General features: G+C 50.0%; 1 protein-coding gene across 1 annotated transcript; it reads right to left on the bottom strand.

The window, feature by feature from the left end:
* On the bottom strand, window positions 1–25,609 carry TBL2 (transducin beta like 2). The gene is made up of 7 exons (XM_073316025.2): window positions 25,413–25,609; window positions 22,773–22,903; window positions 14,175–14,359; window positions 11,066–11,217; window positions 2,020–2,146; window positions 1,151–1,303; window positions 1–573 (listed from the first exon to the last, which is right to left on the bottom strand). The coding sequence occupies exons 1-7, from the start codon at window positions 25,522–25,524 to the stop codon at window positions 117–119; spliced, it is 1,317 nt and encodes a 438-aa protein (XP_073172126.1). The 5' UTR covers window positions 25,525–25,609; the 3' UTR covers window positions 1–116.
* Between the last annotated feature and the right edge of the window lie 822 nt (window positions 25,610–26,431).

Raw genomic sequence — 26,431 nt, forward strand, 5'->3', positions numbered from 1 at the left:
TGAGGCTGTCAGTAAACTCATTTATTACAACTCATTCAGTTATTAAAAACCCACCACACAGAGCATGAGGCTCCCTGACCTGGAGGAGTCTGCACATACCCAGGTCCCAGAGGGATTTAGTCCTTCTTGGCATAGATACCATCCAGCGCATTCTGGGCATCTGTGATCTGCTGCTGCAGTCTCTCTCTGGTAGCCTCGTTAATAGCTTTTTTCAGCATGCCTTTCATTTCTTCCACGACAGCCCGGTAACCCGCCGTGTTGTGGAACACCCGGATGGCCCGATCCCCACACGACACAAGGTAGCGACTGTTAATGTCAAAGGCCAAGTCCGTGATGTACTCTCCATGGACGTTGACAAAGTGTTCCTCCTTCTCTCCCCTCCGGGTGTTGTACACAGTGATGCTGGTGCAGCTCGAGATGGCCAGCACACGAGCATCAGGGGACAGGGCAATGCGACAAGGCTCCATCACTTCACACTTCCCTGTCAGGAGCAGATAAGGATCCTGTTGCTTCTTGTATTCTACATCTGTGTCCCACAGCTTCCAGGTGCCATCCTTCGAAACAGTCGCCATCCTATGGCAGGAGAGAGCACACACATCACAGCTGCAAAGAGACGAGGCGGCACCATTCCTCTCTCCACCCCCACAAACCACAGCCCCTGGTATGGAATAGAAAGAAGAAACAACTCTCCTGAACAGTGCAAGTAGAGAGCAGCTGACCCCATTATCTGGGGAGAGGGGAAGGTTAGTGCTCATAAAAGCAATTCCCTTCAAACATGAGCATATGGGCCTGTCACCAATTGGGTCAAAACTGACGGAAAAGGAAATCTCAAATGTTAATATAAACACGAGTCTTCATTCTCCATCCAAGTGGGGAAGAATGGTTATGTACCAAGGTTAGCGCAATCTATCTGGAGTGGGGGAGGAAGAAGTGGGACCCTCCCTGGGTGAGCGCAGTCTCCATGCTGACTTAGAGATTTGCTTCCATGGATTTCTTTTCCCAAGCTTCCTATTGGTCAGGATGGACAGTTTTGGGGCACACTGCTGAGAAAGGGGAGTCCATACAGACTTACAGCTTCTAGACATTAGAAGGGGCCAGCTAACAAGCCACAAGGGAATGGGATACCGGTATTTTTCGGGTAGCTCCTTACCGTCTGGAGTCATTGGAGAAAGAGAAGAAGTACACACCAGCAGCATGGCCCTTCAGCTCAAATGCCCTGGTCACCTCCCGGAAGTCTCCTCCCTTGCCAAAGCACACCTCCCATACCTTCACATCAGGGGTGAAGCCACATGATGCTACAAACCTTGGGAGGGGAGAAAGAGCATGTATGTTCATCAATTATGCCAGCCCAGTCACTAAGCATCTCCCAGGCCTGTGACGGCGTCAGCCCTCAGGGGTCAGATCCTCTAGTGCCTAAGCTTGGAGCCTAATGAGCCCATGGTCTCACTGGTGAGAGATCATTACAGAGTGATCTTGGTTAGTGGACAACGTCCACTACGAAAATCACATTTCCATCAGAAGATTTGGTAAAAGTAACCCCTACAATATTCTTAAACTTGAAAAAACAAACACAGCTGCACCTCTAGCACAAGTCTAGTCAGTCTCAGATCTGATGACGTAAGCTCTTTCCCAGACTTCAGAAGAGTGGTTCGCAGTAACAGCAGCAGCAATGCTGAAGGTGAACAGGCAGCAAGCAGATGTAGAAAGGGAAGGAGAGATGAGCCAGAACATGCCTGGTGGTACCACTTTTAGACCTGCCCAAAGGCCCTTCTAAACAGGCAGGGGAACATAACCTTCCATAATTTCTCAAGGGCTTTTAGGGGTAGGATGTACTGTTTAAAAGGGGATCTTTGAAATTTTAAAAAAATCAATCAACTGCAAACAATTCGCGTTGATGCCCCTTTGGGAAAGGAGTGATGCTCCTGGCCCGTTCTATTTCTTTTGCCCCTCACACTCTCCGATGGGAGCAGATAGCATCCTAATCCCCCATCCCCTTGGCAGCTATCTTGGGTTCCTCACCGCCCACAAGGAGATACAGCTGCAAAGGCATTGTTCATCTGGTTAGTGTTGATGTTGGCCAGGACTTCACCCTTCAGGTCCCAGATCAGGATGGTTGTGTCGCTGGAAGCTGTCATGATGAACTTCCCTAGGGAATGAAGGACAAAGATTAGTAGTCTCCAAAGTCTTGTGTTAGTCTGGCCACACAGAAGAACATGCTAGCAGCCAAACAGTCAGATCACTCAAGCTTCCTATGGGCTGTCCCACCCACCGCCAGGAGAGGCATGTCTAGTCTAGAAAGTGATCCATTCCTAGACATCAGGGAGGGGAAGGAAAAAGCAAAAGAACCCCACAATTCTGAGTGCTGTGGGGTGGGGGAGAGATCCACTCTGAGCTCCCCTCTTCCTGGATGCAATAGCAGAGAGAGGCACAAGGCTAGCAAATGCTCATTAAGAGAAGGCAGTTTCAGCTGCCCTAGGACCAAAACTCTCCCCTCTGAGCAGGACCGCTGCACTTGACTGGGCTTAACATTTTTTGGAGGGGGGGAGGAGTTGTAAAGAAAAGGGCAGGAACTAAAGGTCCCAAATGCTTCTGTCCCGAGGCATGCTCCTTTTTGTAGCTAAGCAGACCATGGCCTTTCTGCATTCAGCCAGATAAACTTTCCAATAGTGCACAGAATATGCCAACCAGATTCTACAAGCTTCAGTGACATAAGGCTGTAAGTATGTCCTCCTTGCTCATCACAGTCTTGTGAAAAGCACTTGCAAGAAGGCTCAGTTCCTGAGTCTGCACTGATGCTCAGTCCCTTTAGTTTCCACAGGGTGCACCAGGCTAGGAATGGTTGACTTTGAAATAAGACAGTTACCTTTTTCCGTAACTGTTGTTCTTCGAGATGCACTGCTCATAGCCATTCATTCAACTTAGGTGCGTGTGCTTGCCACACGCACCGGTGCCGGAAGCTTTTCCCTCAGCAGTATCCATAGGGGACCAGCTCTGGTGCCCCTTGAAGTGGCGCGCACATGTCACAGCATATAGGGCACTGCCGGCCCCCTCCACCTTCAGTTCCTTCTTGCTGGAAACTCCAACAGTGGGGAAGGAGGGCGGGTCATTGAATGGACATGAGCAACACATCTCGAAGAACACCAGTTATGGAAAAAGGTAACTGTCTTTTCTTCTTTGAGTGATTGCTCATGTCCATTCAACTAAGGTGACTCCAAGCAGTACCCCGGATACAAGTAAGGAGTTCACGGACATGTAGATTACAACACAGCTCTGCTGAACCCAGCATCGTCCTTGGCCTGCTGCGTGATGGCATAGTGGGTAGTGAACATGTGAACCAAGGACCACATCATGGCTTTACAGATGTCCTGGATTGGAACATGTGCCAGGAAGGCTGCCGAGGATGCCTACGCCCTAGTTGAGTGGACACTTCCTGTTCTGCCTGGTGGTGAACAGATCCACTTGGGGAGATCCCCACCTCTGGAAGATCGCGCAGGCTACCTCTGGGTGAAGCACCCACTCGAGATGAGAGGAGAAGTCCCTGCTTAGGTGATCTGCTAACGTGTTCTTGACTCCTGGGAGGTGACATGCTTCTAGATGGATTCCGTGGTCGATGCAGAAATCCCAAAGACGGAGTGCCTCTTGGCATAGGGCTGAGGACTGAGCTTCCCTAGTGTGTTGATATAGAACATAGAGGCTGTGTTGTCTGTCAAGACTCTGATTGACAGGTGACAAAGGAAGACTGCGCAAACCCCGCAGACCACCCTGAGCTCTTTGACATTTATGTGTAACGTCATCTCTTCCGGGGACCACGTACCCTGGGTCTGGAGATCGCTGAGGTGTGCCCCAAACCAAGATCCGAGGCATCCGAGACCAACTTGACCAAGAAGGGAGTGCTGTCAAAGGGGACTCCTTCCAGGACATTCCAAGGGTTGGATCACCATTGGAGTGAGGTATCGTTGTGAAAACGGTGACAATCTTTTCCAGGTGGTGCCTGGACTGGGAGTAGACAGTTGCCAGCCATTGCTGCAGGGTTCACATCTGTAGCCTGGCATGGTACACAACATATATGCACACTGCTATGTGACCTAGGAGGTGCAGGCAAACCCTGGCCGTGGTCAGGGGAAATGCGGAGATTTCTGCGATGAGGTCTGCTAATGCCCTGAACCTATCCAGCAGCATGAACGCTCTGGCAGAGGCTGAGTCGAGCACCGCTCTGATTAACTGTATCCTCTGTACCTGAACCAATGTGGATTTTGTGTTGTTCACCAACAGTCAAGGCGATGGCATGTGCCCAACAGAACTGCAACATCCCCTTGGACCTGGAGTTGCCCTTGACGAGCCAGTCGTCGAGGTACGGGTAGATCTGGATACCCGGACATCTGAAGTAAGCCGCCACCACCAGCATGCACTTGGTAAATACCCATGGTGGTGTTGCTAGGCCAAATGGAAGGACCGCGAACTGACAGTGGTTGGGACCTACCTTGAACCAGAGGAAGCATCTGGGTCCCTCAGAGATGACGATGTGGAAGTATGCATCTTTCAGATAGAGGGCAGCGTACCAGTCTCCCAGGGAAGGGATGATGGAGGCCAGGGAGACCACGTGGAACTTCAGTTTCACTAAGTAGCGGTTCAAGCTCCACAGGTCTAGTATGGGCCACAGACCACCCTTGGCCTTGGGGATTAAAAAGTATCAGGAATAGAACCCCTTGTTCCTGTACTTCACAGGAACTACCTCCACCACACCCAGGTGCGGTAGACCCTCTGCCTCCTGCATGAGAATACTCTCGTGAGAATGATCCATGAAGAGGGACGGGGAGAGAGGGTAGAAAGTAACCGTAGGGTGTAACCCTGCACCACCATATTGAGAACCTGTCGGTCCGATGTTATAGACGCCCAGGAAGGAAGAAAGGTGATTGGCAAACACAGGGGAGGAAGGTAGTCTGCATTGTAGGTATCAGAGCTTATCCTGCAGCTAGGGAACCTCGCTCTGAACCCGAGCTAGAGCCCAAGTGATCTCTCCCCTGGGACCAAGATGGGGCTGAGAGGTGGGTCTGTCCTGATTGGTATACCAGTCACGCCTCCCGGAGTTGGATCTGGTTAACTTCAACGAGCGCCTGGATCGGGGCCTCAGTGACCAACGGCGCTCGGCAGATCCGCGACGGCTTTGGGCCAGCAATCTATGCCTCACGCTTAACGAATGGTACCAGGAACCAGAGCGGGCATGGCATCATGAAGATGAAGCTGCATGCGGTGATGCCGCCCTGGAGGATTGCTAATGGTCCAGAAAACGGTATCATCGGTTCCTCGACCTATCCCTGGAGTGGTACCAGTGCCGCGGAGATTCCAGGCACTAACTCCGAAACTCCTGCCAGGGGACGCGTGCCTCCAGAAGTCTGCACCCGGCAGAGCCACACCTCAAGTCTCTCTGCCCTTGTCCGAGGTCTGAAGACCAGATGGGGATGCGAAATTTCTCCCTATCATGGTCAGAAGCGTGTTGGCTGCGAGAGGGCGAGTGTTGGCAGGATGTCCCCAGTGACAGGGAGTATTGTCATAGAGGTGGAGACTGGGATGGTTCAAATGTGGGTTTACTCTGTGACTGGGACCCCACAGAAGCTGGAGTGGGAGGAACATAATCTCTTGCGCTGCTTGCAGGGCCTCCGGTGTGGACGGCACCTGGAGCTGACAAGGACCTCCATTGCTATCCGGGGTAGCCAGCGGGGAGAGGGCTGGGCAACACCGCTCAACGTGAGCTGGGGCCTGAGATCCTGAAAGGGATGAAGAGGTGCCCAAGACAGGGCCTTGATCCACCCCAGACTTGTCCTTTCCCTTGCGGGAAGCTGGAGACCTTCTTCACTCCGTCTTCTTGGCTAGTGCCACGTAAGGGGACCGGTGCCAGCTCACAGATGGTACTGACGGGGCACTGCGCACCGAGGTCACAGTGCTCGGCATCAAATCAGAGCGCGGTTCCGGCATCAGGGTAAGGGCAGACTCAATAAAGGAGTGCTTTCAAGCGAATGTCACGCTCCTTCTTCATCCTGGCTTGATTCTGCAGAACTTGCAGATTCTGCACGTATCACTAACGTGACCTTCACCCAAGCACTGTAAACAACTGTTATGTGGATGGCTAATGGGCATGGGCCTTTTACAGCAATCGCAGGGCTTCAAGCCTGGGGACCGGGACATGCCCAGTCCCGATGCAAAGTCCCATTCGGGACCGACTAAGTCTCTAACAAATAGGGAAACTAAAACTAGAGAGAAACTATATACAATAATATACAACAGGTAAATGGGTTTGAACAAATGAGACGCAACAGTGCTAGCTAAAGCAGCAACAGTTCTATGCACCGTCACTTGTAGCAAGAAGGAACTGAGAGTGGAGGGGGCCGGCGGTGCCCTATACGCCACGGCATACGCGCACCACTCCAGCGGGCACCAGAGCCGATCTGCTCCGGATACTGCTGAGGGAAAAACTTCCAGCACCTGTGCATGTGGCAAGCACACATACCTAAGTTGAATGGACATGAGCAATCACTGGAAGAAGCCAATGTACAGGCTGCCATCAGTCTGAATTCTGAGCACTGCCTGGGAAGTCACATCAGCTTCTTGGGCCTGGTGCCTCTCAGAATCCATTGTCAGAGTTGGAGTCTACAGAGGCGGCAGGATAACGATGCAGTTAAAAGACTTGACTCCCCACAAGAAACTCACCCCAACAGGTGCAGGTAATTGAAGGGACACTGCCCTCTTAAAAGTCATGGATAAAGAAACTGATTTGGTTACAACCCATGCTACTAATGCACTGCAGATTGCTGCTGATGCCATTTACTTCGTGTATTTCTCTCAGCTTGGACACAATGAATGTTTCCCATTTGTTCAGAGACAAAAGGTGGATGATGTAATGGCTTTTATTGGACCAACTTCCATTGGTGAGAGAAATAATCTTTTGAGCTTACACATAGCTCTTCTTCAGGTCTGGGAAACTTACTCAGGCCATGTCTGCACTTGGAACGCTGAATCAGCGCAGCTGCGCCACTTAAGTGAAGATGCTCCTACGCCAATCGGAAAGAGCTCTCCCATCGGTGTAGTTAAACCACCTCCCCGAGAGGAGGCAGCAACTCTCCCATCAACATAGCACTGTCTACATGGAGGATTAAGGTCAGTGTACCTATGTTGCTCAGGGGTGTGGATTTTTAACCCCCCTGAACAACTTAGTTATACTGACATAGCTCTGTAGCGTGGACCTGGCCTCAGAGTGTCACAGCTAAATACATGGTGAAACAAATTGTTTAGCGTTAAGTAGGTAGTTAACCCAAGGGACCATTCAAGGTGAAGTAGCCCATTAACACCCCTCCAATCACAGAGAGGAAAGGAAGGGTGGGAAGAGCAGTTGGGGGGCGGAGGGGGTGTGTTAGTGGGCTGGTTATAGATTGTTATAATAAGCCATAAATCCAGTGTTTATTCAGTCCATGATTCCTAGTATCTAGTAGAGTTGATTTTAAGCTCCCAAGCTTGTGTTTTGAAAGTGTTGCATAGGTTTCCTTTGAAGATGAGGACTGACAGGTCAGACAGAGTGACTGTTGTGGTGAGAGGGTCTTTTTGTCTGTTACCATTTTCCCATGTGAGTTTATTCAAAAGCATAGCGATTGTCTGCCTTCACCCACATAGTTGCTATTGGGGCACTTAGTGCACTGGATGAGGTACACTGCGTGTGGCGATAGGCATGTATAGGACCATGGATCTTGAAAGGTGTGTTGTGGGGGGCTGTTGATCGCTGTAGCAGTGGAGATAGGTCTGCAGGTTTTGCATCTGTTGTTCTGGCAGGGTCTGGCGCTGCTTTGCATTGGGAGTCCCCTGGGCTGTAGGGAGCTTGCTTCTGATGATAAGCTTGGAGACATTATCTGAAGGCTAGAGGAGGGGGTTCAGGAAAGATTTCTTTCAGGATGAGGTCCCCATCGAGTATGGGTTGTATTTGTTTGATGGTACCCCACATGGATTCCAGTGTGGAGTGGTAGATGACAAGTGGGGTATGTTGTCAGAGGCGGTTTTATTTCTGTATCGAAGCATGTTCTCTCAGGGTAGCTGGGTGGCCTGTTCCATGATGCGATCTATTTCTCTGGTGGAGCGTCTGTGTTTGGTGAAGGCAGTTTTGAGTGTATTATGGTGTATATCCTGGACTTCTGCCTGGGGAGCATTTTTTGTAGTACCTGAGTGCCTGATTGTAGATAACAGACCACTTCACCTGAATGGTCCCTTGAAATATGCGCTAACTACCTATGCTAAACAATCTGTTCCACCTAGTATTTAGCTCAGACACTCTGGGTATGGCTATGCAGCAATGTAAGCATAGGTCTACATTTAGAACTCCCCTTGCATCCACACACCAATTGTTAAGCTAAGGCTCAAACCTAGAGTCCCAGGACCCTGCAGGGCTAGAGTCTCCGAGCCCTACTGCTTTCCTGTGTGTACATGGCCCCAGCTTGCCATTTCTCAGGTCCCAGAGGTCCTCCGGATATACCCCAGAGTTCCATGGGGCAACTTCGTTAGTCCTCTTCATGCCATTGCACTCTATTGCAGCAGAAGCCACACCTCCCTCTGCAATTCAGATCACCGTTAACCCATTGTCTTCTGAACACTAGTCTGCAAGCACACTATCAGAGTGCCTGCACGGTTTTCAATGCAAAGAAACTTTTTGCAAAGAGAGCTGTTCCCTGGTCACAAGAACACAGCCAGATTTTGCATGCTCCCCAGGTGCCCTGCATACATAGTCCCTGCTCCACTCTCTGCCCCCCCCGCCCTTCCTGGGGCTAAGTGGCTGCATAGCAGTGACTGGATGCAGCAGAGCTCCCAGCTCAGCGGGGGGTGGGGAAGACCCCAACACCCTGTCCACTCCCCCTCCCTGCAGGGCAGCCCAGGTAGTGCGCACTGTGAGGGCGGTGAGTAGGAGCCAGCCCCAAAACCTCCCTGCAGCCTCCTGTGGCGGTGGCTCCAGCTTCTCCTCGCTGCTGCACAGAGCTTGCTCGGATCAGGGAGCAAAGCTGACAGGTGGGAGATGGCTCCCAGCTGCCAAGGTGTTGGGGGTCATCCGTCCCCCAGCATGCTCCCCTTTCCTGCAGGGGAGCTGCTTGGTGCCTCCTTGCTCCTGGGTCCCTCTACCCTCCCTGGGGCTGTGTCCAAGGGCACCCAGGCAGCATGCACTGTGAGGGCAGTGAGTGGGAGCCAGTCCCAAAACTTCCCCACAGCCTCCCGGGAATCCCTTATCCCTACCTCCCGGGGTGTGGCAGGAATAAGGGAACCCCATGGGGTACTGGAGCACACTGCACCCCAAACCCTGGGGAAGCCCTTCACCTCTCTGCAGCTGGCAGCGGAGAGGTGAAACATACATTTTATGTCAAACTTGAAGTAAAAAATAAATAAAAAGCTAACCAAACAAAAACAATTTAACTGGATATCCCATTTTAAAAAATAAGAATTGCAACGTTTCATTTTAATAGTTTGACAGCCCTGGAGACGGATGTGCTAACTATCCTCAGACAGAAAGAAAAGGAGTACTTGTGGCACCTTAGACACTAACAAATTTCTTTGAGCATGAGCTTTCTGTAGCTCACGAAAGCTTATCCTCAAATAAATTGGTTAGTCTCTAAGGTGCCACAAGTCCTCCTTTTCTTTTTGTGAATACAGACTAACACGGCTGCTACTCTGAAACCTATCCTCAGACAGGTGCACACAGGCATTTTCCTGCCAATGTGACTCAGTCTAGAGCTGGAAAGCCCAGGTCTCAGGTCAAACGGTAGTTCAGTATAAAGCCTTCTCCAACTGTAGTCATTCTAAGGAGACAGCCACCAAAGGAGCTAATTATGCAGTTATGAGCTTCTTATGGCACTAGAGTCCCAACAATAGCACCTCACAGTTGGGAAACAGGGTGGACAGTAGAGTTTTCCCACAGTAAAACACATTCATAGGGCTAGAGTGATGCTAGCCACTCTGGGATGAGGTTACTTTGACTTGGGTCTGTTCACTGCACAGCCCTCAGTTTGAGCATGGGACAGAAAATCCTTAGCTTAGGGTTAAAATGCAGTGTAGATGCTCAAGCCCAGAGTTCTCCGATACAGGTCAGCTGACTCGAATCCCACTAACCCTAGGCTTACATTGCTGTGTAGACATACCCTCTAAGTTTCCCAGACTTGAAGTAGAGCTCTGTATAAGCTTGAAAGCTTGCATCTCTCACTAACAGAAGTTGGCCAATGAAAGACATTACCTCACCCACCTTGTCTCTCTAACATCCTGGGACTGACACAGCTACAACATCCCATTTGTTCAGTCAGGTTTGCGCTCAGATTGTTTGCTGCAATACTTGGGATTCCAACATCACAGCCAAGTGCTGTATTAAAAACTAACATTTCTCCACAACTCTAAAAACAGAAATCCAGTGAAAACACTCATTTCACTCGGGAGTCACACACAGTTCAACAGTGTCCCTTGAAATGCTAAGGCTCCTACAAACAATGACGTGACCCCTCTTGCAGCCACAACTCTGAGCAGGGTCACAGTACGTTCAGAGGTAAGTCTTAATCCATCAGGACCTGTGTGTATTAACAGTACAACAGCTGAGTTCCCACCGTTGGGAACAATGTTTTGTTACATGGATCCCAGAAGCTCACGGTGAGCACCCCCTTCCTCATCCTATTAGCCTGCACTTGGAGATTCTTACCAGTTAAAACCACATCTGTGTGTCAGAATACAGCGTATACAGTTTGAGAGACCAGACCTCTTTGCAAGCAGAATCTCTGAAGAGTCAAGAAGAGAGAACATGTGCACTAGGAAGTGAATTTGAATGTTCCTGGTTCTTACAGGAAGAACTCTCTTTGTGGACATTAAATATAAGCACTTAACACATGAGAAGTGGAGACAGAAGCGTTAAGTGATTTCTCCAAGGTCACTCAGTCAGTTACTGAGCTGCAATTGGATCTGAGGTGTGACCAATGCTCAAACCAGCAGCTGCTGCTCTTCAGAAAGTACAAGGCAGATGGCTCACAAGCCCAGATGAAAGGGGGCAGCCCTGTCTCTGTACCTGTCTCGGCAATTCCGATGTTGATGATGGGGGCTTTGTGCTTCTTTGGGAAGTCTTCAAGGGCTGCAGTGAAAGTGAAGTTGCCATCCTCCTTCTTGGTCATTTTAAATACACGAATGGTCTCTCCGTTTGCCAGCCAGGTGATGAAGGCTCTGAATGAAGGAAGGACAGTCATTTCCTGGAGCCAACACAACGAACAAACCACTGCAGAATATCATAGACCACATGTAGGCGTGCTCATCTCACACTAAGTTTATTTTTGTGCACCTTGCTAGATTGCAAGGGATATAGCTGGGTGACTAGAGGCAACCAATCCAGGAACTTGCTTAGAGCTTTCCTAGCCTGTTTCCCATTTGCAATGGTCTGAGTGTAGCTCTTTATATAGAATTTAGTGCTGGTGAGAAGTGCTAGATGGCAACTCTGATGACTGAATCCGCAGTTTGTCCCCAGAGTATGTACAACATGGGCAGCAGCAGCAGGACAAGCTTCCCCATCACTACAGCTCTGAGATGCCTCTTCTCAGACACAGTCAAATAGGCCCCATAGCTCCTACTCCCTTTGTGAGAATGCCAAGTGTGACGCCTAGTGCCCATTTTGATGGTGGTTTTGATGATAACCCTAACCAAGACCCCCAGCTCACTCCATACAGGTCAAACAGTCATAGAATCATAGAATATCAGGGTTGGAAGGGACCTCAGGAGGTCATCTAGTCCAACCCCCTGCTCAAAGCAGGACCAATCCCCAACTAAATCATCCCAGCCAGGGCTTTGTCAAGCCTGACCTTAAAAATATCTAAGGAAGGAGATTCTACCACCTCCCTAGGTAACGCATTCCAGTGTTTCACCACCCTCCCAGTGAAAAAGTTTTTCCTAATATCCAGCCTAAACCTCCCCCACTGCAACTTGAGACCATTACTCCTTGTTCTGTCATCAGCTACCACTGAGAACAGTCTACATCCATCCAGTCTAGATCCATTCCTCTTCCATCCTGCGGAAGAGAAGAATGAGGTGGAATTTGATAGCTGCTTTCAACTACCTGAAAGGGGGTTCCAAAGAAGATGGCTCTAGACTGTTCTCAATGGTAGCAGATGACAGAACGAGGAATAATGGTCTCAAGTTGCAGTGGGGGAGGTTTAGATTGGATATTAGGAAAAACTTTTTCACTATGAGGGTGGTGAAACACTGGAATGCATTACCTAGGGAGGTGGTAGAATCTCCTTCCTTAGAGGTTTTTAAGGTCAGGCTTGACAAAGCCCTGGCTGGGATGATTTAACTGGGAATTGGTCCTGCTTCGAGCAGGGGGTTGGACTAGATGACCTTCTGGGGTCCCTTCCAACCCTGATATTCTATTCTATGATTCTTTGGAACCCTCTTTCAGGTAGTTGAAAGCAGCAAATCCCCCCTCATTCTTCTCTTCCGCAGACTAAACAATCCCAGTTCCCTCAGCCTCTCCTCATAAGTCATGTGTTCCAGTCCCCTAATCATTTTTGTTGCCCTCCGCTGGACGCTTTCCAATTTTTCCACATCTTCTTGTAGTGTGGGACCCAACACTGGACACAGTACTCCAGATGAGGCCTCACCAATGTCGAATAGAGGGGAACGATCACGTCTCTCGATCTGCTGGCAATGCCCCTACATATACATCCCAAAATGCCATTGGCCTTCTTGGCAACAAGGGCACACTGTTGACTCATATCCAGCTTCTCGTCCACTGTAACCCCAGGTCCTTTTCTGCAGGACTGCTGCCGAGCCATTCGGTCCCTAGTCTGTAGCGGTGCATGGGACTCTTCCTCCCTAAGTGCAGGACTCTGCACTTGTCCTTGTTGAACCTCATCAGATTTCTTTTGGCCCAATCCTTTAATTTGTCTAGGGCCCTCTGTATCCTATCCCTACCCTCCAGCGAACTCTCCTCCCAGTTTAGTGTCATCTGGAAACTTGCTGAGGGTGCAATCCATGCCATCCTCCAGATCATTAATGAAGATATTGAACAAAACCGGCCCCAGGACCGACCCTTGGGGCACTGCATTTGATACCGGCTGCCAACTAGACATGGAGCCATTGATCACTACCCGTTGAGCCTGACAATTTAGCCAACTTTCTATCCACCTTACAGCCCATACTTCTTTAACTTGCTGGCAAGAATACTGTGGGAGACCCTGTCAAAAGCTTTGCTAAAGTCAAGGAACACCACGTCCACTGCTTTCCCCTCATCCACAAAGCCAGTTATCTCGTCATAGAAGGCAATTAGATTAGTCAGGCATGACTTGCCCTGACTTGTTAGTCGACTTGTAGAGATAACTTTTGATTCCTACAATCTGTGCTGGATTCAAACCAATAAGGTACAGGGTTACAGCTACATGTGATCAGGCATAACCTAGGAAAGATGGCTGGGGTCATTACTACAGTTAAGGGGTTTGGCCATTTTTTATATTTAAAGACCACAGCTTATCATGCTGACCAATATTCTCGCATTGTTTCCTTGGGTACACAGAGATGGGAATACATCTCATGTCTCGTCTTGCACTTCAACTGTAAACCTCTTGAGGCAAAGATGGTCTTTTTGTTGTTTGTACAGCGCCCAGAACAATGGGGGCTGGGTCCATGGCTGGGGCTTCTAGGAGCTACATTAATACAGGTCATAAAACAAAGACTCCAGGATCATTTGCACTTTGTGTGATGTAAACATGCTGAGAAACAGCTGCAGCTCTGCTCACAGCACTGGCCTGAGAGTCTGGGAAGTGCTGCAGCTCGCCAGCCTGCATAGTTAACCTGTTGCCAGGCCCAGACAGTGGGGAGAGGGAAAAAAGCTGAAGTCAGAGCCCAGCTTCTGGGACACTGGAAGCCTGCAGGAGTAGGAACGGGCCAATTCTGAACTCACTAAACCCTGTGAAAAAAGAGGAACTAATTTTCAGGTAAGGGAATTTATTTGTTCAGATCAGCAAGGACCTAATAAATCTTCAGGGGCAGAGTGTGCTGGACAAGATCCTGCTCCCCCACTTAGGCCTTTGGTAATAAGAAGAGCTATCCTGTCAAGCTAGGAAAAGAAATCCCTTCCTTTTTAAGTCTCGTGCTTTGATTTCCCAGCCCCACCCACAGCAGTCACTTCTCACCTGGAATCTGGGCTGAAGCAGACCAGTGTAGCATGGTCCAGTTCCACATTGGCTCGCATGCAGCGGTGCTCACGCTCCAGGAAGTCTTTGGTGCTCCAGATCCGGACAGTGCGGTCATCAGCGCAGGACACCAAGTACTTGCCGTTGCTACTGAAGTTGAGGCAGGTTACACTCCCACTGTGACCCTGTGGAAAACAAGCATGATCAGCACCAGCTTTTTGCGTGATGAATGGAACAGGTAATCTGCCTGTTCCATCCCAGGGCTCCAAGGCCTGCTGAAAGGAAACGTGGGAAACAAGCAGAGAGAACTGGAAGTCCTGACACAGTCAAGGAATTATGAGGTGATTGGAATAACAGACTTGGTGAGATAATTCACATGACTGGAGTACTGTCATGGATGGATATAAACTGTTCAGGAAGGACAGGTGGGGCAGAAAAGGTGGGGGAGTTGCACCGTATGTAAGGGCATGGCTACACTTGCAGATGCGCAGTGCGTTAAACCCGCCTTCATACAGCGCAGTAGAGAAAGCGCTGCAGTCTGTCCACACTGACAGCTGCAAGTGCACTGGCGTGGCCACATTTGCAGCACTTGCAGCAGCACTGGGAGCGGTGCATTGTGGGCAGCTATCCCACAGAGCACCTCTTCCCATTCTGGCACTGTGGATTGTGGGAAGGGGGCAGGAAGTGCAGGGCATTCTGGGTCCTGTCCCAATGCCTCGTGATGCATCGGTTTGCATCCCAGCATTCCCTTTGCTTCTGTCCACATTTGGCGCCATCTTTCAATGGTTTTTGTATGGCGCGCTCTGTCTTCCCTTTCGGTCTGCGGGAATGGAGCCCGAACTGCTGAGGAATATGCTGACGAGTCTCACCAGCGTGTCACGTTTGGCAGTTGAGTTATTCCTTAAGATCCAAAGTGACAGTGAGGACTCTGACGAGGATATCGACTAGAGTAACGCAAACGACACAAGTTTGCTTGCGGCATTCACGGACATGCTCACCACCGTGGAACGCTGCTTTTGGGCTCAGGAAACAAGCACTGAGTGATGGGATCACAGCATCATGCAAGTCTGGGATGACGAGCAGTGGCTGCAGAACTTTTGGATGAGAAAAGCCACTTTCATGGGACTGTGTGAGGAGCTCGCCCCCACCCTGCAGTGCAAGGACACTAGATTGAGAGCTGCCCTGACAGTGGAGAAGTGGGTGGCTATTGCAATCTGGAAGCTGGCAACTCCAGACAGCTACCGATCAGTCGCTAACTAGCTTGGAGTGGGGAAGTCGACCGTTGGAATCATGTTGATGCAAGTTTGCAGTGCCATTAATCGCATCCTGCTCAAAAGAACCATGACTAAGTAACGTGCATGACATTGTGGCTGGCTTTGCACAAATGGGTTTCCCTAACTGCGGAGGGGCGATAGATGGCACACATATTCCAATTCTGGCACCAGCCCACCTAGCCTCCAAGTATGTTAATCGGAAAGGGTATTTCTCTATGGTTCTACAAGCGCTTGTGGATTACCATTGGCCTTTCATTGACATTAACGCAGGCTGGCCCAGAAAGGTGCATGACGCACTCATCTTTCAGAACATTGGCCTGTTCAAGAAGCTGCAGGCCGGGACTTTTTTCCCAGACCAGATCACCGTAGGGGGAAGTCGAAATGCCCCTTGCGATCCTTGGAGATCCCGCTTACCCTTTAATACTGTGGCTCATGAAACCCTACACAGGGAGTCTTGACAGCAGCAAGGAGTGGTTCAACAACAGGCTGAGCCAGTGCAGAATGACTGTGGAGTGTGCTTTTGGTCGTTTAAAGGGCTGCTGGCACTCTCTGTATGGGAAGCTGGACCTGGCTGACGACAGCATCCCTGCAGTTATATCCACGTGCTGTACCCGCCATAACATTTGTGAAGGGAAGGGTGAACAATTTGCTCAGGCATGGAACTTGGAGGTTCAACACCTGGAGACTGAATTTGAACAACCAGAGAGCAGGGCTATTAGAGGGGCCCAGTGCGGAGCTGCAAGGATTAGGGATGCCTTGAGGGAGCAATTTGAGGCTGAAAGCCAACAGTAATGTCTGGCGTGGTGCCCTGCATGGGAGTGAAGTGCGGTAGGAATCTGTGTTTGCTACGTATGATACACTGACTTGCAGTGCCTGTTGCTTTCCTGGGCTAAGGTTTCTTTTACATTATGCTATAATAAAGAAGGTTTTCAAAGCCAAAAAAAAAATCAAGAAACAAATGCTTGGGAAACAGAAAGGGCAAGGGGGTGGGGTAGGGAATGGTAAAATCACAGATTTGCGTATGGCCTGTCTGGAGTGCTGTGCAATGCAGGCTGCACTTCAGGATGGCTATACTGCATGATGATGGGGGTTGAGTGCTGTGGATAAAGGCTGTAGTTTTCAGGGCTGGGTGGTGAAGCTACAAGTGTTGGAGGCAGTGGGTGGAACCCAGATGTTGGGGAACATGCTGGCACCAGGGCTGCAGGGGGTGCAGGCGTGGTAGTGCTCTGCCTGCATGGCTATGAGCGCCTGGATCAAGTCTGCTTGGTGCTCCATGATGCTTATCAGCTGCTCTGTGCTTTGATGCCGGTGATCCGCATTCTGCTGGCATACCCTCCTTCCACTCTCCCGCCACTCCTGCACTTTATTTTATTTTCATTAGTTGAATGCTACATGACTTCATGTAGCATGTCCTCTTTGCTTCTATGTGGCCTCTTCCTGATTCTTTGCAGCCTCTTGGCCATTGATAACACGAACGGCTGAGATCTCAAGGCTGCATCTGTAAAGGTAAATGCAACACTTAACAGAGGCAACATTGTTCACACCAGACAGAGCAAGGATCCCCCAGTACTCAAGCGCAAGCACAGTCTACACAATAGCATAATTTGCTCGTCCCAAAGCAAGCGCACATAACCCACTGAAGCCCCAAAATGGAGAGTAAGCACAGGGGCAAGCGTGACTGATTGTTTCACGGCTGTACTGTCCTCTGGGCGTCTATGCCTTGGGGAGAGCCAACAGCGGCAGGGGGCCCCTAGATTGAACACTTTCCCCACATTTTTCACAGGAGTTCATCCTGGAAGAGATCTCGCTGCTAAGCGTGACCAGGGAAGCAAGGGAGGGTCTTCTACTGCAATGCGGATTCCGCCCTGGCTCATATGCAGCTTGCTTGTGTGCAGCAATGGTCCCCCCGCCCCTCATGGCACAGTGGCACGGACGAGTTAGCCTTACCGGGACGAGGACAACAGTGGCTCTCCCAAAAAACACATGCAAGCCATTGCCCAAGTTCTGGCAGAGATCTTTGAAGAGATCACTGAGGCCGATTACCGCGATGTGAGGGAGCACATCAACGCCCTATTCCGCTTCTAGGCATGCATGCAGCCCTAACCCTCCTCGCCCCAAGAGCCAGCACCAAATAACTTCCTTTCCAAAATAAAAGCCGCTTACCAGGAACCTCCTCTGGTGTTTGTCCCTCCCCAAGCACCGGCCGCCGCGACTGGCTACCTTCCTCCTGGCTTGAGAGCAGCTCCTGGCTGCATGCATCTAGGGATTCCAGGGTGTCTTCCTCCACTGGAGCACCCTCACTCCCACTTTGCTGCTCCTCCTCCCACCTTGTCGAACTGGGCTCTGAAGTTTCCATGGTGGTACTCAGAGTGGAGGTGGGGTCGGCCCCAAGTATCGCGTCCAGTTCTTTGTAGAAACGGCAGGTCACAGGGGCAGCATCAGAGTGGCAGTTTGCCTTGCGGGCTTTCCAGTAGGCATTCCACAGCTCCTTCACTTTAACGCTGCACTGCAGTGCGTCCTGGTCATGGCCCCTTTCCATCACATCCTTGATATCTGCTCGAAGGTACTGTAATTCCTATGGCTGGAGAGCAGGTGGGACTGGACAGCTTCTTCCCCACAAACACTGATGAGGTCCAGCACCTTGCCACTGCTCCATACTGGGGATCGCCTGGCGCATGGAGGCATGGTCACCTGGAAAGATTTGCAGAGAGCACTCCACGCCTGGCTGAGCAAACAGGAAGGGGATTTTCAAAATTCCCAGATAATTTAAAGGGCGGGTCTGACAGTTGGTCACCTGAGGGCTGGGCAGTAGAGTTCAAAGTGATGACCAGAGTGGCTAGAACAGGCATTGCAGGACACTTCTGGAGGCGGATCACAGCACAACAAGAGACCAGGGCGTCCAAACTGGCGCCGCGGTGGTCCAGCAGTGGCTCAGCAAACGTTATTCCACTTGACGAGGTGGAATACCAGCAGCACTGTAGCCGCGGAGACAGAGCACTCTAGGTGCCTTACCAGTGTGGACAGGTAGTGAGCTCGGGCGCCGAGGGCTCCTTTCTTGCGCTGTAACTTGCAAGTTTAGCCAAGCCCTAAGAGAGCAGTATGACTGCTCAGAGTTCCAGTATGAAGCTTCAGAAAAACCTGAGTCTCTGGATTAAGTTTAGAAGTATGAACAACAAGAGTGATATCGTTGTGGAAATCTGCTATAGACCACCGGACCAGGGGGATGAGGCTTTCTTCAGGCAATTAACAGAAGTTACTAGATTGCAGGCCCTGGTTCTCATGGGAGACTTCAATCACCCCGATATCTGCTGGGAGAACAATACAGCAGTGCACAGACAATCCAGGAAATTTTTGGAAAGTGTACGGAACAATTCCCTGGTGCAAGTGCTGGAGGAACCAACTAGGCATAGGTCTTCTCGACCTGCTGCTCACAAACAGGGAAGAATTAGTAGGGGAAGCAAAAGTGGAGGGGAACCTGGGAAGCAGTGACTTTGAGATGGTCGAGTTCAGGATCCTGACACAAGGAAGAAAGGAGAGCAGCAGAATACGGACTCTGGACTTCAGAAAAAGCAGACTGAGTCCCTCAGGGAGCTGATTGGCAGGATCCCCTGGGAGAATAACATGAGGGGGAAAGGAGTCCGGGAGAGATGGCTGTATTTTAAAGAATCCTTATTGAGGTTGCAGGAACAAGAAAGAATAATAAATATGGCAAGCGACCAGCTTGGCTTCACAGTGAAATCCTTGCTGATCTTGAACACAAGAAAGAAGCTTACAAGAAGTGGAAGATTGGACAAATGACCAGCGAGGAGTATAAAAATATTGCTCGTGGATGCAGGAGTGAAATCAGGAAGGCCAAATCACACTTGGAGTTGCAGCTAGCAAGAGATGTTAAGAGAAACAAGAAGGGTTTCTACCGGTATGTTAGCAACAAGAAGGTCAAGGAAAGTGTGGGCCCCTTACTGAATGGGGGAGGCAACCTAGTGACAGAGGATGTGGAAAAAGCTAAGGTACTCAATGCTCTTTTCGCCTGTCTTCACAAACAAGGTCAGCTCCCAGACTACTGCACTGGGCAGCACAGTAGGAGGAGGAGATGACCAGCCCTCTGTGGAGAAAGAAGTGGTTCAGGACTATTTAGAAAAGCTGGATGAGCACAAGTCCATGAGGCCGGATGCACTGAATCCGAGGGTGCTAAAGGAGCTGGCGGCTGTGATTGCAGAGCCATTGGCCATTATCTTTGAAAACTCATGGCGATCAGGCGAGGTCCTGGGTGACTGGAAAAAGACTAATGAAGTGCCCATCTTTAAAAAAGGGAAGGAGGAGGATCCAGGGAACTACAGGCTGGTCAGCCTCACCTCAGTCCCTGGAAAAATCATAGGGCAGGTTTCTCAAGGAATCAATTCTGAAGCACTTAGATGAGAGGAAAGTGATCAGGAACAGTCAGCATGGATTTACCAACGGCAAGTCATGCCTGACTAATCTAATTGCCTTCTATGACAAGATAACTGGCTCTGTGGACAAGGGGAAAGCAGTGGACGTGTTATTCCTTGACTTTAGCAAAGCTTTTGACACAGTCTCCCACAGTATTCTTGCCAGCAAGTTAAAGTAGTATGGGCTGGATGAATGGACTATAAAGTGGACAGAAAGCTGGCTAGATCGGGCAGCGATCAATGGCTCCATGTCTAGTTGGCAGCCAGTATCAAGCGAAGTGCCCCAAGGGTCGGTCCTGGGGCCTGTTCAGTATCTTCATTAATGATCTAGAGGATGGTGTGGATTGCACCCTCAGCAAGTTTGCAGATGACACTAAACTGAGAGGAGCAGTAGATACGCTGGAGGGTATGGATAGTGTACAGAGGGACCTAGACAAGTTAGAGGATTGGTCCAAAAGTTCAACAAGGACAAGTGCAGAGTCCTACACTTAGGAAGGAAGAATCCCATGCACTGCAACGGACTAGGGACCAAGTGGCTAGGCAGCAGTTCTGCAGAAAGGGACCTAGGGGTTACAGTGAACGAGAAGCTGGATATGAGTCAACAGTGCCCTTGCTGCCAAGAAGGCTAACGGCATTTTGGGCTGTATAAGAAGGAGCACTGGCAGCAGATCGAGGGACATGATCATTCCCCTCTATTCGGCATTGGTGAGGCCTCATCTGGAGTACTGTGTCCAGTTTTGGGCCCCACACTACAAGAAGGATGTGAAAAAATTGGAAAACATCCAGCAGAGGGCAATAAAAATGATTAGGGGGCTGGAGCACATGACTTATGAGGAGAGGCTGAGGGAACTGGGATTATTTAGTCTGCAGAAGAGAAGAATGAAGGGGGATTTGATAACTGCTTTCAACTACCTGAAAGGGGGTTCCAAAGAGGATGGATATAGACTGTTCTCAGTGGTAGCTGATGACAGAACAAGGAGTAATGGTCTCAAGTTGCAGTGGGGGAGGTTTAGGCTGGATATTAGGAAAAACTTTTTCACTGGGAGGGTGGTGAAACTCTGGAATGCGTTACCTAGGGAGGTGGTAGAATCTCCTTCCTTAGATATTTTTAAGGTCAGGCTTGACAAAGCCCTGGCTGGGATGATTTAATTGGGGATTGGTCCTGCTTTGAGAAGGGGGTTGGACTAGATGTCTTCCTGAGGTCCCTTCCAACCCTGATATTCTATTTCTATGGCCACAGCTGAGAGAGAGAGAAAAAACCATGTACATGAATCCCATCTGCTTCAAGGGCAAAAACCCACAGGACAGAGACCTTCTTCCCACCCAAGCATAGCAATGACCATCCCTTGGTCCTCACACCCATTCTCCTTCCTCCTGCTCTTCTTCTGTTCCAGGGCATACCTTTCATAGCTGATTCTCCAAGGCACTGGGCAAGTGAGACAGAGGGAATGGACACAGGATTGTGTGTGAAGAATGAGATGGGCTACAATAGGAAGAATAATTTCTAGCACTTACACAATGCTAGATCTCAGAGCACTTCAAAAAGGAGTTTGGGATAATTATCCCCATTTTACAGATGGGGAAACTTAGGTACAAGCAAGTCAAGGTCACTAAGCAGGCCAGTGTTAGAGCTGGAAACTGAACCCAGGTCTCCTGAGTCCCAATCCAGTGCCCTCTCCACTAGGCTACACTTCTTTCCAAAAATACCACCAAGCTGTTATGTAGCATTTTTCATATCATGTCATGCTACCCCTTGCCTGTGTGACTGCCTACAGCACCTCCTGCAGCTTGATTTCAGGAGGCAGCTGCTGACAAAACGAGACATATACCCATCATTAATGACAGGTTTCAGAGTAACAGCCATGTTAGTCTGTATTCGCAAAAAGAAAAGGAGTACTTGTGGCACCTTAGAGACTAACCAATTTATTTGAGCATGAGCTTTCGAGAGCTACAGCTCACTTCATCGGATGCATACCGTGGAAACTGCAGCAGACTTTATATACACACAGAGAATATGAAACAATACCTCCTCCCACCCCACTGTCCTGCTGGTAATAGCTTATCTAAAGTGATCATCAGGTGGGCCATTTCCAGCACAAATCCAGGTTTTCTCACCCTCCACCCCCCCACACAAATTCACTCTCCTGCTGGTGATAACCTGGATTTGTGCAGGAAATAGCCAGACTTGATTATCATGCACATTGTGTAAAGAGTTGTCACTTTGGATGGGCTATCACCAGCAGGAGAGTGAATTTGTGTGGGGGGGTGGAGGGTGAGAAAACCTGGATTTGTGCTGGAAATGGCCCACCTGATGATCACTTTAGATAAGCTATTACCAGCAGGACAGTGGGGTGGGAGGAGGTATTGTTTCATATTCTCTGTGTGTATATAAAGTCTGCTGCAGTTTCCACGGTATGCATCCGATGAAGTGAGCTGTAGCTCACGAAAGCTCATGCTCAAATAAATTGGTTAGTCTCTAAGGTGCCACAAGTACTCTTTTTCTTTTTACCCATCATTAAGGAACTCTCAGCATTTCAGTGGGGACTGAAGAGAAGAGAAGAGCCTAGCAGAGGAATGCAGAGGCAATGAGCTCTGTGAGGAGCTGCAGCAATCACAGACTGGGATGGGGACAGGGACGTGACAAGAAGTGTTCACTTTTCAAGTGCCCAGGAGGAGCTGCTGGGGGTCACAGACATTAAACGAAACAGTCCCAAAGAAGGCACATCCGGGAATGGGCAGGGAACTTGTGCCTCATACTTGAATGGCAGATCTCTGAGCAGGTGTGCACAGATGCATGGAAGTCTGTTGGTACCTGTCCCCGTGCATAACAGTAGGTCAATGTTTGTTGCCATGCAAAAAAACAGGTGCTGATGCTCACAAACTGATACGCCAGTTACCTTGAGAGCAGCAGCTAGGAGTGGATGTGTGAAGTTGTGTTGCTGGGGCTTATCCTTGCGGCTTCGTTGGTGCTGCTTCTGTCTCTTTGGTCCTGATGTCTTACTTACTGCTTCTCCATTTACTTTCTGGTCTAGAAAAAAACAAGAGGAGAGACAAGCATCAAGGTGATTTCCTGACATCTGTATCTCATTAGGAAACAAAGAGACACACAAATCGAGTAAACCAGAGCCACCATGCGCACCGGGACACACAAAAGAGTTATGAAGCAGCTCGGATGCTAAGACGTTCTCTAGAAAGCCTGCTCCCTCCTCTTTGCTAAGAGATTCCCACTTGATAGATGGCTTAGACAGCCCCTAAAATGATATTCTCACAGTAAAGTGAAATACATCAGTTGTTTTTGGGTAGGGTGTGAGAAATTAATTTCCCCCTTAACTTGCCCTGACTTATCTAGGTATGAAAGCTTGTACATAACATAAGGAGCAATTGCTTGCACCACTTACTGTTAGAAACATAAAACTGCAAATTATTCTCAGTAATTAACATACCATGCTATGGTATGCTAGAGTTCGGGTTGAGAGTTTTTAATCCGTAATTTGCAGATGCAAAGTTGTAGAAGAACATTGTAGTTATATGAAAAAAATCACCACTAGGAATTCAGCCTAGACTCCCCTTCCCAAGCTGACGGTATTCCACCAGTCATCCTGCACTCATATCCCTGTCCTTCTCCACATGTAGTATGAAAAAAAAAAAAAGGCTCTTGGATTTCCACTTGAAGCAAAAATGTGACTAAATAAGTCTACTGGTCTCTTTTTATCCTGGACACTAAGGCAGACAGGCTCCTGCCCTAAGCAAGGAGAGCAGAGTGTATTTACTGAAGAAAAGAACACAAAACAAGATTTTTCCAGAGGTAAAGAGAATAAGGTGATGTTAGCAAATTAAACACACACCACTATTCCGAAGAGTCACCTTGCTCCAGGGTGTGATGGAAACGATTTAACTCAGGTTTGCCTGGTACATTATCCTGCTCCACAAGCAGTGACTGAAGCTACATCAAGGTGGCGTACTGCACTATTAATGTCAGTCCTCCAGATTATGAGGACTGACATTAATATTCAATAGCTTCTGGGTCCCAGACCCAAAGAAACAGATAGAAGGCTTCTCTCCAGAAGGAAGAAAGCACTCACACCCTGGCAAGCAGATCTGGATCTTCCTAGAGGTGGGTCATGACACCCAGGGCCAGCCACCATCAGTTCTTGGCAAACATTTACTTTTTTAAGCAAAATAATCTGGCTAGCACCAGCAAAGCTACAAATTCCCACCAGAGCAAGAATGCATTTTTGGGGATCCCAGGAAAGGTACAGTCCTATTAAGAGTGTAATCAAGAGAGGGCAAAGGTACAGTGTAAGGTGGTGTCTCAGAGAAGGACTAAAACATCTGCACATGATGCCCTCTTGCTATGAGGCCTGTTAATTTAGTGGGTTTAGGCCTTGTCTACACTTAGAAGTTTTGCTGTTTTAACTGTAGTTAAGGCAGCAAACCCCCCGTAATGTAGATGCAGCTACACCACTGTAAAAGTACTTCTGGCAGTTAGTGGTATAGCTCATTTAGGTTTGGCAAAGTACCATATACCAGTATATCAGATCTACACTAGCGCTTTTATCAGTGTAACTACACTGGTTAAAAACAAAAAACAAAAACACAAAACGGCTTGCCTTGGTCTGAATGCTGCTGTTACCAATCAGGTGGACAACAGAAGGTGGATTTTTGAGTTCTGTCCTTCATCAAAACCTGCTATCCATTCTAGAGCAAGTGGTTTTCAAACTGTGGGTTACGATCCAGTACTCGCAAAAAGAAAAGGAGTACCTGTGGCACCTTAGAGACTAACCAATTTATCTGAGCATAAGCTTTCGTGAGCTACAGCTCACTTCATCGGATGCATTCAGTGGAAAAAACTTTCAACAATTTTCTTCAACTGGGTCGCCAGAAAAAAAGTCTGAAAACCACTGTTCTAGGCAGCTTTCCTGACCTGGAAAGCAGGCTTGTTTCACAGAGCAGGGTGATTTCGGGACTGTGGGTACACAGGCAGGCAGAACTTGGGGAGAAGGATGGCACTGGGGCTGAGGTACAGAATTAGGGGGTCGGAAACTCGGGTCTCCCAGTCCTGGGTGATTAGAAGAGCCCGAGTCTCTGGCTCCGGGCTGCAGGATACCCTGGCTCTGCCGGCCGGATGTCTGGGAAGCGCTGAGAGGAGCTAGCACCCTGGCTTTACCTCCAGGGGGCCTTCGCCTCTCTCCGTCCCCCTCGGGCTCTGCTCCCGAGCCGGAGGATCCCGCACCCCAGCCGGGCGCACCCAGCCACGTTTCCCGGGAACCGCATCCACCCCGGCAGCCCGCGTGCCCCTCAGTGGGGGCTGGCCTGGCTCCTCGGGGGTCGCCCGGTTCCGCTGGCTCCCTCGGCAGCGCCTGGTCCCCGCCGCTCTCGCAGGCGGCCCGCTGGGCTGGATGGTCCCAGCCTGGCTGGGCATGGAGCCGCCTCCACCAGCCCGCCCCAGGCCCGCGAGCTCCCAGCCTTGCCGGGCTGGCGCGTCCCGCCCCCTCCGCGCACGGGGCCCGATCGAGGGCGGCCGCGGCCCCGCTTACCGGCCGGCTCCCCGGTACCCGGCGGCGAGCCCCGGCCCAGCGCCGCCAGCAGCAGCAGGATCAGGGCGCCCAGGAACAGCGAGACCGCGATCAGCGCCTCCGCCGCCTCCATCTTCCCGCCACCGCCACCTCAGCGCGCGGGGCCGAGCACGGCGCGGCAGCAACGCGCACGCTGAGGCCACGCCGGGGGCATTGCGATCCAATGGGCAGGAAACGACCCGCGCACGCGCAGTTCCCGCATAGTCTGGAAAGAGGCTGTCATCACCAGCGGTTGTTTATACGCCTGCGCGGAGAGGCTACTGTGGGATGAGCCACTCCTCCGGACAAAGCGACCCGTGCGCAGCCAGTCCCCTTTGGGCATGCGCTCTGGAGGCAACGGGGGGACGCTTGGTGCGCGGCAAGGGTCCTGTGAGGAGCGAAGGCTGGAAACGGGGGTTCGGATACCAGCTCCGCCGCAGACTTCTGTGTGACCCTGGCAGGGTCTGTCCCGCATCTGCACCGGCGGGGAAGGGTGTCGTGTGGTTCTTGGTAGCAGTGCCCTGCGCCCTTCCCTCACCCTCCTACACAGCACCCTCCCCAGGAGGCTGGTTCCATTAGCCTTGTTTGGCAGAAGGGGAAACTGAGGCACAAAAATGATGACATGACCCGCCACGACTAGAACCCAGCACCCCTGTGTGCCAGACCAGTACCACCCTGGGCCACCAGAGCCGCTCTCCTACCTGCTGTTTTCTAGCTTCATGCCCTTCCCTCTGTGCACAGAGACAGTGGTAAAAACTTCAAACCCACTGTGACGTTGCACTCCATATGTTTTATGGAAATATGTTTATGTGTGAATATAATGTAACTGGAATATGCTTTATGCAAAAAGTCTTTTGTAAGGTATCATTACAAAGCTTATAATCTACTAAGTGTTTTCATCCTATTTGTATGAATGTATCATTCTTGTATCTAAAGCTAGAAATATGAAGTATTACTCTGAAGTCCTATTGTAACTATGCAAAGCGTGGGCCATTAATGCT

Source organism: Lepidochelys kempii, chromosome 17 (assembly GCF_965140285.1).
Source record: "Lepidochelys kempii isolate rLepKem1 chromosome 17, rLepKem1.hap1, whole genome shotgun sequence".
NCBI lineage: Eukaryota > Metazoa > Chordata > Testudines > Cheloniidae > Lepidochelys > Lepidochelys kempii.

Excerpts from the sequence above, each read along its gene's own strand:
- TBL2 (XM_073316025.2), bottom strand. The coding sequence starts at position 25,524 with ATGGAGGCGGCGGAGGCGCTGATCGCGGTCTCGCTGTTCCTGGGCGCC. Across the intron at positions 22,904-25,412 it reads GGGTACCGGGGAGCCGGCCG|ACCAGAAAGTAAATGGAGAA; the intron begins GTAAGCGGGGCC and ends GTTTTTTTCTAG. Across the intron at positions 574-1,150 it reads TTCTCCAATGACTCCAGACG|GATGGCGACTGTTTCGAAGG; the intron begins GTAAGGAGCTAC and ends CTCCTGCCATAG.